This window comes from Hydra vulgaris, chromosome 02 (genome assembly GCF_038396675.1).
Source record: "Hydra vulgaris chromosome 02, alternate assembly HydraT2T_AEP".
Classification (NCBI taxonomy): domain Eukaryota; kingdom Metazoa; phylum Cnidaria; class Hydrozoa; order Anthoathecata; family Hydridae; genus Hydra; species Hydra vulgaris.
Window position 1 is genome coordinate 61,733,812 of NC_088921.1, and position 13,689 is coordinate 61,747,500.

At 29.0% G+C, this 13,689-nt stretch overlaps 1 protein-coding gene across 2 annotated transcripts in view; it reads left to right on the top strand.

The window, feature by feature from the left end:
* The first annotated feature begins 620 nt into the window (after positions 1 to 620).
* LOC101236416 (dolichyldiphosphatase 1) overlaps positions 621 to 13,689 on the top strand; it is a 27,766-nt gene continuing 14,697 nt past the window's right edge. For both annotated transcript variants that reach the window (XM_065791622.1, XM_065791623.1), the window contains exons 1-3: positions 621 to 780; positions 2,383 to 2,483; positions 2,605 to 2,689. In XM_065791622.1, the coding sequence (XP_065647694.1) occupies positions 666 to 780; positions 2,383 to 2,483; positions 2,605 to 2,689 (301 nt within the window). In that variant the 5' untranslated portion in view covers positions 621 to 665. The remainder of the gene's footprint in view (positions 781 to 2,382; positions 2,484 to 2,604; positions 2,690 to 13,689) is intronic.

Sequence of the window (13,689 nt, forward strand, 5' to 3'; positions counted from 1 at the left end):
TAGATTTTATTTAAATTTGTATTTTTTTTTTAAATTTTTATATCTTTTATAAACTGATGTTTTATGAAAATTGTACTGTAAAAAATTTTATGTATAAAAACACTGCAAAACTATATAAAGTATCTAAAATATATTTTTGACAGAACTTGTTTTATCAAAGCATCAACATTCACACAAACCGCACATTCAGTGAGAATCTGACCATCTTTAGGCAGTGTTAATTCCTTACGCAATTTCTGCTCAGATTTTTTTTTTTTTTTGGGGGGGGGAATTTTAGCTAAACTAGCTGAAAGCGACTAACTCAAAACGATGGTTGAACGGTCTGTGTGACCCCCTCCCCTCCCCTCCTCTAACCTTGAAAAAAATATGTATGCGCAAATCTAATTTTCCAACCCGATTTTAAACAACAATTTATAAAATAAAGATTTCAATAAAAGAATTTAAAATAATAATATTTATTTTTAATCAATAAGTAGAAAAATAATTAGTTTAAAAGTCAATAAATAGAAAAATATGTCGTTTAATAGCAATGAGTTTTTAAATTTCTAATTCCAAAAAAAATTTTTGTTTCTGAAAAAAACGTGACGTCTACTCAGTTTTACATTGCGTGAAATAGCCGTGCCGAACTAACGAGGACAACCTACAAACAAAATATAAATATCAACATGTCAAAAGAGGCAGGCCTAAACTGTCTAGTAAATGACTGGGAAAAGCAATACTTGGGTGATATGGATGTCACATGGAATCCAATATCTTTAACTCATGTTATATATCCAAAAGGTGTTTAAATTTAAAAAAATACCAATTGTTTCCTTGTTAATGCTAGTGTTTCATAATTAAAAAACAACAAGTTTTAAGTTTGTGTGTCTGTGTGTGTACGTGTCTGTTTGAATTATATAGTACACAAAATTAATAAAGAGTAATATTTGAAAAATATGTATTTTTTGTTAAGGTTTTATATTGGGTTTTATACTATTTTTAAATTAACAAATGATCAGGATGATTTTAAATTTGATCAATCTCACTGGCACATGCTGAAAAGTAAAAGATTGGGTCTTGTTTTTATTTATTCTAACATCTTCCTAATGAAAAAAAGACAGTGTATTCAAATGTTTGTCAAAATATTCAAACTAATTGCAAAGCATGTCTAAATTATGTTATAGTTATGCACAAGTAAAATATTAAAATTTATAAAAAGAGAATTAAAGTGTTCATAGTTTCACAAAGAAGACTTTTATTTGACATAAATTTCTAATTTTTTGTTGCACTATAAAAAAATATTTGAGTTTTGAATTTAGATATAGGCCAATTAGTTGTTTTATATTGAATAGCCAAAAAAACTTAAAACAAAGTTCATTTAAAAGTTGAATGTTTTCAAATCTTTTATGACTCGTGTGGTAAGAAACTGAAGATATTAGCAATCTATATGTGAATTAAACTTATGAAAACTTGAAGCAAATTTTACTAATTGGTTTGTTTAGAAAGTGTTGATATCACTCTGATCAGCAGTTTACAAGCAACTTGCAAATGTGTTTTTTTCATAAACATATTCCTATCCTTGGTTTCAAACCTCTTAAAAGAATTTTGAAAAGTAAACTATTTCAGGGATATCCAAGGCACTTAGGTTTGTTAAATCTAAGTGTTCATTTACAAAAATCTCTCATTAACAATTTATGTTGTATAAATTTTCCTTTCTTTAAATTTTATCAGAGTTTGTGAAAATTATGTCTATGCAAAAGTTTAAAAACCAGTACAAAAAAATTTAAAAAAACATTTCTTTGACCTTATTTGTAATTTCATGCCTAATAACAGGTCTTGTTATGATACAATATATTTTTTTAATATTAAATTTATAAATTTTTCAATTAAAATTTAAAAAATATTTTTTTTTTATTTTTTAACTTTAATTTTTAATAAAACATTTAAATTTAGGTTATGAATTCAAATGTTCCTTTAATTATAAATTCAAATGTTTCTTTAAAAATTTAATTTTTAATTATCAATTTTTATTTTTGGTCAATTTTCAATATTAAATAAAAAAAACTATTTGGATTTGAATGAAAAGCAATTTTATTACTGCTGTATGTTATAAAGATCATGATTTTTAGTTAAATGTCTTACTTTGGATACCTTTGGATTGGTAGTTTACTCCATCATCCAAACTTCTTATAATTTTTCAAATTTTTGTTCTAAAATATCCACTTAATAGTAAAGATAAGTCTGATATAAAAGTTAAATATTTAACTTTGTGTCATTAATTTTATATGGGTTGTTTTATGACAGAGAATGATGAGAAAAAAAAGAAAACATTTTTTATAATAAAATGATGGTAATTTTGATATTTTTTTATTATCATCATCGTGTTTTATTACTGTTTTTCAGGTGACACTTTTGCTAAAATTTTGGCATATAGCAGCTTGTTTCCTATTTTTGTTGTTTCTGGATTTATCACACTTATTATATTTCGTAGAGAACTGCATACAGTTAGTATTATCATTAAGAATTTTAAGATTTATACAGAAATATTAGATAGATGTTTTTTATGGTTTTTTATTTTCAGATTTTTTTAAAACTTGAATATTTTAATTATCAAAATTGTTTTAGATGGTATTTTTTGGTGGAGTTCTTATCAATGAAATTTTGAACTTAACACTTAAGCATACATTAAAGTCACCTAGGCCTTGTCAGCGTAAGAATATTATAATTTTTTTATTAGTATAAAGTTATTTGAAAGTAATTGTTTTTTTGATTTTGCTTGTTTTATACCTAATATATTTAATAATCGTCACTATCGTTATCTTTATTATCTTCCTTATTGGACCACAGCTCCAGTTAAATAAACAGTTAGATAAATCAACATAATCAAACAGAATATATTAGACAAGAGTTAAAGCAATATTTACAACCGATTGCTCTTCCTTACATTAACTTGTTTTACAATCGTGGTGATTACTCTGCAGAGCCTCACATGCCCCGATTTTGTGCAACAATCGTGTCTTTTAAAAATCCTTAAAGTTTTTTATGCAATTGATTTTATTATTTTTATAAAAATGACTTTGTGTTTTTCATTTTAGTTACAAGAATAATTATACTTTTGAGAGAAAAAATTATACTTTTGTGAGAGCGGTAAAGTTCTCCCATAAGTTGTTTTAGGGGAGTGTGGGCGTGTGTGTGAGAGTGAGAGCTAAAGCTCTCTTTTCCTGCAAAGGTCTGATATATATATATATATATATATATATATATATTATATATATATATATATATATATATATATATATATATATATATTTGTATATATATATATATATATGTATGTATATATATATATGTGTGTGTGTATACATATATATATGTGTGTGTATACATATATATATATGTGTGTGTATGCATACGTATATATATATATATATATATATATATATATATATATATATATATATATATATATATATATATATATATATATATATATATAAATGTGTGTGTGTATATAAGGGTTATGACTTTTTTTCAACCCCATACTCCTGTACTATAGTTTGATGAACTTTTACCTAAAAAGCACGAAATGAGCTTTTATTTGCATATCTTTTGAAAAAAGTTCACCCTGCCATTGAAAAATTGATTTTGACATAAGGACTACTATGTAACCCAGTGGGCACAAGACGTCTAAAATATGTTAAATGTCTAAAATATGTATTAATGCGTTTTAATACGTGTTTTAGATGTTATAAATATGTCTTGTGCTCACTAGGAATACATAGTAGTACTTGTGTCAAAATTGATTTTTCAATGGCGGGGTGATCTTTTACCAAAAGATATGCAAATAATAGTTCATTTCGTGCTTTTTAGGTAAAAGTTCATCAAACCACAGTCAGGAGTATGGGGTTGAAAAAATGTCATAACCTGAGTATATATATATATATATAATCTTGATTGTTAGCCAAGTATTCTTGTTCCACTAGTCTTCTACACATAGGTTTACTTCTAACATTATATTTTAGTTTTTAGAGGTCTTTTGAAGAAGAAAAGTGTTAAGCTAAATTTTTTAAAATTAATTGTATGTGATGGTCTTAAGACCACTTAAAGTAAAACTAAATATGGTTCAGTGAATCAAATTTATGGTTTGTCCATGGAAGTTTGATAAATGTTCAATAGATTAAAACATTTTGAGACAAAGCTTCTAATCTTTTGTTTTTTAAACAAAAGACTAGAAATTTTCCTCCACTTGACACCTTCTTGCATCAGCCTTTTTAATTATAGATTAGTTTAAAAATATATTAGTTTCCAGGTTTGTCATACAATATTCAAAAAGTTTAAACAGTTTGTGAAGTAAAAGTTTTATAACTTATTTTGATATTGTGCAAACAAAACCCTAATAATAATAAGTACAAAGTATGACAAATGGTTTGAACAAAGTTTCTTGAATGAATGAGCTTTTCATTGTTTCCACCATATTTTTTTTTAATTAGCTGCTGTCAGTTATTTTTCTATTTAGATGATGTTTTTATGTTAGATACTTCATAATCAATCTTTACAATAATTAAATTAAAAAATATTTTTTATAAAACATAATTATTTTTCACTTTTACTTTTTAACTGTATACTTTTTTAATCAAAAGTGATTAATCAAAAAAGATATTTTTGAATCAACATTTGAAGTTTTAATGATGATTTTTTTTACCTTTTTCAGCAGTTTAGTGTTTTCGTGTTTTGATTGGTTAATAGTCAGCGAATTCACTTTGTAATGGTTCATTTAAAAAACAATTATTTTTTTTATCAGTTATGTCTTGTATCAGTAAACTCACTTTTAACAAGGTTGTAGGCGACCACTAATTAGCTGGTAATTAACAGTTAACCACTAATTAACAGGCACAAGTAATAGTAGTTAACATTTTACAACATTTTTTAGTGTCTATAAATCCTTTATTATTTACAAATTGCAATTTTTTATACTGTAAATACACTCATTTAAACTTTATATACAAAGTAGTATTTACAATGGATTTAGAATGAATATAATTTTTAGTTTGAAGTTAGGTGGGTTATCAGGAAGTAAGGTGACTTATCAAGCTATATCTTAAGAACAATCTATCAAAACACAATAAAAGTTGCTACAAATCAAGTTCAGATACATGTTGTTTTAATAAAACCACAATTAAGGGTATAGCTTGTCTGTATCTAATTATTTGCTTATATAAAAGTGACGTTTTTTAATAAAAATTCAAGTTTTTTTTTCAAAATTTAAAACAAAGGAAAAAAGCTGAAGTTATAAAACAAGTTACACTCAAGAAGACCTAGAAACAGCTGTTATTAATATGAAAACTATGGATTTACTGTAAGTAAGGCTGGTAAAACTTGTAACCTTCCATTAGGAAAACTACATAAAAAGTAATAAAATTATGGAATTAAGTTCCAGAAATGCATGGTGGACAAACCAGACTTGATAGAAGAAAGTTTAAGCAATTACTTATATAGTTAACTGGAGGAATTAAGCAGAGGTGATAAAATCTCATCCAGGAAAAAAATAAAGACCCTGGTGGGGAAGACACTGTAATATTTCTCAACTTAGATATTCTTAAAAACAATCTAGGCTTAAGCACAAATCCACTTGCAACATGAATCTATCCATAATTTTAGAAATGTAAACCTTATGTAGTGTTCATAGTCAAAACAGAGGTGATAAAATGTCATTTACAAAAATTGGCAAAACAAACTGGCTGAGCAAAATTGGCTGTTCATTATTACCCTGTTTTAAAAATACAAATTTGCTCATATAAAATCAGAAAACTAAGGTACTCACTGCATAGTGTTGATCACACTAGAACTTTTTCAGGAAGCTGGATAGGATAATGTTCTGTAAAGGAAAAGTTGCAATTAGGCTAACAATTTTCTTCTATAATGCAAAAATCTTTAAAAAGCATTCATAGTCACTTCCATTGAAGATAATCTACAATGTTGCAACTTGTGAATATGTAGATTACATTTTATAAACTTGCGTATTTTTTGAAGTAGTATGTTGAACATGTTAGTTAAAAATAAGTAAAACATTTGGTTCACAATCAAGAGATTGAGGTTCAAATTCACCTGTGCCTCTGAAACTACTGTGCTCAAACTGTTTCTCTGCAGGGCTCACCCCCCCCCTTCCCCTTTAGTTTAAAAATTGAATTTCAGATTGAGACTAATACAAATGTTATAGGACTCAATTTGAAAGTCTACACAGTTTTACTTACGCTATTCAGTTGCAAATAAAATTAAATATTTTTAAAAAACAAATAGCTCCCTTGAATGTGTAATGGACTCTCGAGCAATAGGTAGGTGAATTTATAAAGTTAAAAAAAATTACAGTACAGATACATTAATAAAAATTTGGAATTATGATCAGTCTTTAAAAAAGCCCAATAAAACCCATCTGAGTTGAGTTTTTTTTTAAACTCTGGGTTTTTTCCAACCCTGCTTAAAAGGCTATAAATTGTACAAGTCAGGAAAACACAAAGTCAGAAGAGAATTCCAAAGCACTTAATTGTGAGGTAAAAAAAAAATTAATCAATAAAATGTTTTTGAGCATAAATAATATTTATAGTAAAAAGATTAACTTATCTTAATGACAAGTCATGCAAGAGTTTTGGCTAATGGAAAAAATGACACTTAAGTGAGCAGTATTTTTAAAAAAGTAAAATGGATGCAAGTTTATTATTTTTAAATAATAATGAAATATTCGCAAGCAGGCCACTGTCCTTAATATAACATTAACAAAAGCAAAATTAGTATCAATTTTTTGGATAGCCAGATTTTAATAAGTCTTTCAAGAATATGGCAAATTTTTAATGACCCCGCTCTTTTTAATATTCCTAATAAATAGATCATTCTTTATCAAACATTTTAATCACTTTTATGACATTTAGATCTATGTCAAAGAATTTCTTGTATAAAATCACTTATAGCTTGTAGCAAAGATTCTTGTTACAACCTTACAAAAGTGTTTTTTACTAAAGGTTTTTACTAAAAGCAATACTAAAGTCAGGAACTATGCTATCTTTAGGCAATTTATGGTAATCTAGTTTGAAAGGTGCAGTGAAGGTTGTTGCACATTTTTGTAGGATCATGAAGGTCATCAAAGCCCATTGATTTGGATTCTAGGAGGCTTTTCAGCCTGTGTTGGACATCAATGAATTTGATATTTTAATCATTCATGTCTTAAGTCAGTTCTCTTTTTTGAACACTGGAATTTTGTAATCTGTGGGTTTTGGAAGTAATTGTTAAGAATACTTGGTAATGCATATTTTCTGTGGTTATTTGTGGCTACTTTCATCTTCTAGTGAACTGTGTATTTGACATATTGTTTTGTTTTAACTTATAAATTTGCGGATAAATTTAAACTATATAGACAGTTGAAAACTTCAAGTAGGCCGCAAAAAAATTTTCAAATGGGTTGCACATGGCTCATGGGCTGCAGATTGGGCATGCCTGGTCTAAATGCTTAATTATACTAAAATACTTGTTTTTTCCCCTCATTCTGCTTGTTTGTGTTGCAAGCGTATAATGTATGTTAAATAAAAATTGACATTTCAAATAATATATTAAAAAAATAGTTAAAAATTGGATGAAAGCTGTAAAACTTTTACAAATGTTAAAAAAAGCAAAAACCAATTAGATATTGTTGAAACAAACTTATTTTTAAAACAAGTTAAATTACTTTTATGCCACCAGCACATTTAATTATTAAATGGGCTGGTTTGCATAGTGCACTTGTCTAAAGATGTATTATACTTGTCTAAATGCAAATGTATGGAAAATAGTTATAAAAACTAAAATTTTTAATTTGAGGGTTGGTCTACTTGTCCATTATACCGTATATAAAAAAACACAAAAAACTAACAGTTTTATTTGTGTTAATAAGATTTAGCAACTAATAATATATAAATAATATAATCTTTGGTAACAACTTCAAAAAAGACAACTTCAAAACTGCAACCCCATAATTCACCAGCATTATGGCGTCAAGAGACACAGATTTTCTGCAACTATCAAATCAAACTTCCTCAAATTCTTACCAAGGACAAAAAACTCAATTTCAAATTGATATGCTCAACTGGATAAGGCAGCTGACCACTCATGTCCTTGAACTTGGGGGAGAGATTAGCTCGCTGAAAGCCCAGGCAACAATAAACAAAGAGACCATTACAGCTCTAAAACAAAAAGAAATTGATCTTGAAAAAAAAATTACCATCCTGAAACAAGCGAAACCAACAAGCAGCGGAGTAACAAACTCAGTCACCCTAGCAGACATCATAAAAGGGGGCACAAAAATAACAGGCAGAGATAAAGCCATTGTTGTACAAGTCACTCGAGAACTGAACGAAAGAGAAAAAATTGAACATAACATAATTATAACCGGAGTCAATGAATGTGAAGATCCAGAAGAATGAAAAAAACAAGATAAGGAAAGCATCAAATCACTGATAGTTACCCTAGGACTCAAAAAAGAAATTGTCAAAAGTGTACGCAGAATAAAAAAACAGTAGCAAGTAGACTCGTCAAACCAAGCAGCAAATGCAACCAACACATTTGCAAACACAACAAGTGCAACTAAGCGACCTCCACTAACAATAGTAGTATTCAATAACCATAATAGCCAAATTGAACTGTTAAAGAAGCATAACAAGCTAAGAACAATGGAAGGCTGCGACAATGTGTACATTGATAGAGATAAAGCAAAGGTAGAACGAGAATTAAAAGAGATGAGTGTAACAGCAAACTAAGTCACGTTGAACAAAAAAACGTAAAAACCTTGAGATACAAAAAAGCAAGAAAATGGAAAGCGCTACTATTGGGGGATACACAATGGTGTACTCATGTGGGTGCCACACAAAGAAGACCGATCAAATTTATAGCAAAAGAACCAAGCAATAAAAATTGTTGCAGCCTCTTTGACATGTAAACAAGAATTACAACTCGATGAAAACTCGTCATCAATCAGCAACTTAGAAACAATAACAAACAACACTCAACTTCATCATCTCAGCCTGCCAATTTATACTGCAACTACATCATCAAATATAAACTTGATTGCAGCAGCAAAAAACCAATACCGCCATCAGCTAAGTTTGCCACATGACACCACAAACTTGCAACCAATTAATAACTTGATAGCGGCAATAAATAATGGTAAACATAAAAGATGTCTATACACTAATGCAACATCGCTATATGCAAACAAACTCAACGAACTCACAGCTAATGTCTTAGTCAACTGCCCCCACATAATTTAATGATTATGTGGGGGCAGTTGACTAAGACATTAGCTGTGTGTCAGTTATAAGCCAATCAGTCCCACATCTGGATGGTTACGATGTGTTTCGTAAAGATAGGAGTTGCAATTTATGTTAGCAAAGACCTACCATCTGTTGAAATTGATTATAAAGAATTAATAGACACAAACTGCGAGTAAATTTGGTGTTAGTTAAACATAAACAATGAAAACATTCTAATAGGGTGTTTATATCAACCACCGTCTACCTCAAGATATACAAATGATCTGTCAACCGATATTGCAATTAGAAGAAGCATTGGCAAGGCAAAGCTACTAGTTGACACTAAAAAATTCAGCTCAACACTTATCTGCAGTGGCTTCAACTTTCCAAATGTGAAATAGATTAATGATGGTACTGTATGTGTAACTGGCCCTGAAAATAACCCATCTGTAAAATTCATGGTATGCTCGACGACAGTTCCCTCACTCAACTTTTTAACTTTCCCACGTTCATACAAGCAAATGGATTATGTAAAACCACTCTTGACTATGTGATATGTGACGATGTAAATCGAATAAAAAATCTACAATCAGACTCACCACTTGGAACAACTAAACAAGCTCATTTAGTAATCAAATGGAATTTTCTAGTTGCCCAAAAACTTGGCCACACCTTTTCAAGCAAGAAATTTAATTACTACAAAGGCGACTACAAATCAATAAAAAAAGAACTAGAAAAAATCAACTGGGAAAACTTCCTTGATAACTCAACCACAAATGAAAGCTATGATAAATTACTTAATTTATACTATGATCTATGTGAAAAATTCATTCAAAAAAAAAAGAATAAATTTAACAACTAAAGGAGCGCCATAGGTGACCAATAAAATAAAAAATTTCAAAATCTAAACTTAAGACAACACTGCGGAAACAAAACATAACCTCAAAATGGAAAAAAACCGAACTTGTAAAGGAATACTGCAATGCAAGTAAAGATACAAGAAAAGCATAAAAAAAGCAAGAAAAAACTACAAGTTCAATTTAGCAAGCAACAAAAAAAATCCCAAAAAATTCTTTTCATATATAAACAGCAAATTAAAAATATCTACTTCAATACAACCCCTCAAATCTGACAGCAGTGAACTAAAAGCAGTAAAAAGGACATAGGCGATATATTAAATCACCAATTCGAGTCTGTCTTTTTACAAATACAAATTAACACACTCGACCATAGAACAAATAAGAGGAAAGACAACATAAACGTCATGGCGGACAAAGTAGAAAGTTTATTACTTCAAGTTGATGGAAACAAATTGCAAGGAGCAGATAATATTCACCCATTCATTCTAAAAGCACTTGCCGCCAAGCCACTATCAATCATACTTAATGTATCATTGCATTGAGGAGAAATACCAACAGCATGGCTAGACGCAAACATAATGCCAATATTTAAAAAAGGAAGCCCTGAAAACTATATACCAATCAGCTTGACTTCGGTCCCATGCAAATTATGGAGAAAATAATAAGGAATAAACTTATCAACTCCTTTACAAAAAAAACCCTTTTTTGTAGCAAACAACATGGTTTTGTTTCGAATAAATCATGTACAACATGATTCTGGAAGCTATGGACTTAGCCACCAAAACTATGGCAAAAAAAAATATCACTAGATATCGTATTTCTTGACTTTTCACATGCATTTGATTTAGTACAGCATACTAGCCTTATTGAAAAACTGAGCAAATATGGAATAACAGGTCAACTGCTCACATGGATTCGCTCATTTTTAACAAATTGACAACAGTGAGTCGTTCTAGGCGACACAACATCAGGATGGGCACCAGTGTCAAGCGATGCTGTCCAAGGATCCGTGCTAGGACCAATTCTATTTGCCATCTTCATTAACGGCCTCCCAGACAACATTAACTCTTGCTGCAAAATGTTTGCAGACAACACCAAATTAATAGCACCAATCTGGCCAGGAAACGAAGAGTTTGACATTAAAAGCCTGCAAGATGGCATCAACAAGATAAGTGATTGGTGCTGCACTTGGCAAATGCTGCACTTGGCAAATCTTAGTATATCGAAAGTCACTATCAGGTGCAAAAAGAGATCTAACAACAACGATGATAGAAATAGACCTTGGAGTAACAATAAGTCAAGATCTTAAGCCAGAAAAACAAGTCAATAAAGCTGCATCAATTGCAAATAAATTTCTTGGACTGTTAAAAAATATGTTTATATCATGAGATCCAGCACTATGGAAAAAACTCTATACAACATATGTTAGACCACATTTGAAATATGCAGTATGCACTTGGTCACCATCAACGAAAAAGGACCAAAAAACACTTGAAAAAGTTCAGCGACGAGCCACCAAGATTGGACACGCAATGAGGCAGCATAGCTATGAAGAAAGGCTAATCAAACTTAACCTAGCTAGTCTAACTTTGCGTTGACAAAGAAGCGACTTCATTCAACAATTTAAAATATTAAAAAGAATTGACAAAATGAAATGATATGTACCAACAATCACAAGAGAGCCAAGAGCTGGTTGTAGAGGACAACTAAGCAAAGAATTAGTTCTACTATATATATATATATATATATATATATATATATATATATATATATATATATATATATATATATATATATATATATATATATATATATATATATATATATATATATATATATATATATATAGTTCCATAAATTGTTGCATTTGGGAGTACGCTAAGGTAAAAAATGATTCTTTTGCCAACAAATATGTCACTTTTAATTACTTTTGACTTTCATCCAACATTTCTGTATTGTCAGAAAGTTAAAACCATTAATTTAATTACATTAATTGGTTTTAAAAAAAACCACAAACAAGCAAATTTAATTGACAAGAATGTTTTGAATAATATAAACAATATATATATATACATATATATATATATATATACATATATATATATATATATATACATATATATATATATATATATATATATATATATATAATATATATATATATATATATATATATATATATATATATGTATGTATATATATATATATATATATATATATATATATATATATATATATATATATATATATATATATATATGTATGTATGTATATATATATATATATATATATATATATATATATATATATATATATATATATATATATATATTAGGGCTGCGGAAATTAACGATTAATTAATCGATTAATCGCTAATTTATTTAATCGATTAAAATTTCTTTAATCAGTAATATTTCGATTAATTTTTGCCGGTTTTCCGTTACTTATTTTTATTTTTTTATTTTTTGCCGTACATATATATATTTACAAGTTTCGTAATTTATAATAGTAATATTTACAAGTTTCCTTAGTCAAAATATATAAACGAGATTATAATTATAATTAAAATAGTACAGACAGGACTTCAAGTTATTTTCAGTTTTAAAAGTTTTAAAAACGTCTAAACGCAACTTTTCAAAATCAATTGTTTCAAAGTCATTAGCCATGACGAAAAAGAGTATTAAATTTAGAATTTTTCAATAGAATTTGATAAATATAAAATTAATTTTGAAAACGCGTATCTTGAAAATCTCGACTAAAAATTTTGTCATATTTTAAAATACTTACTAACCTGGGAACATTATCTTACATTTCTATATCCATTTCTAAAGTAAACAAAGTTTGTTTTGCAAATATGGCTGCGGCAACTAATGAAAGCAACGTTTCTGTCAAACATTTAACTGGAAAGTTAAGCAAGCATTTTGTTTTCAAGTTGAATGCTGATGGTAAAGTAGACGAAGGTGACAAAATATACTGCGTTCACTGCAATAAACAGTTTGCTTTCCGTGGCTCAAACACATCGCTGACTTATCACCTTCAGCACAAGCATCCTCTGAAATATCAACAGGTTGTCGACAGTGAACGTAAGATGACCCCTCAGATAAAATCAATCACCAATTTATTTACGTGTCAGTCAAACAAGCCTGTCAGTGAAAAGGTCTCAGCCGACCTGAAAGTGGCAATAGCTCATTGGATTGCCAGTTCTGGATGTCCAACAGCAATTGTAGAAGATGCTGAACTAGAGACGGTGCTTCGTATTGCCCTTCAAAACCAGACTTATACTTTGCCCAGTCGCCGTACAATCGACACTGTCATTGGAGAGATGTACAATGAGAAGTTGAATGAGCACAAGAAAGCTCTAGAATGCATTCATAGTATTGCTCTAACTACTGACTTTTGGACCTCCACCAACAATGAATCGTTCTGTGGGATAACAGGTCATTGGATTGATTCTGAGTGGAAACTGACGTCTGTCGCTTTAGCTTGCATAAATGTTGAAGAAAGACACACTGCTGATAATGTTGCCAGTTTCTATGAAGAGTTTGCCGCAACGTGGAACATTGCTGAAAAAATTAGCT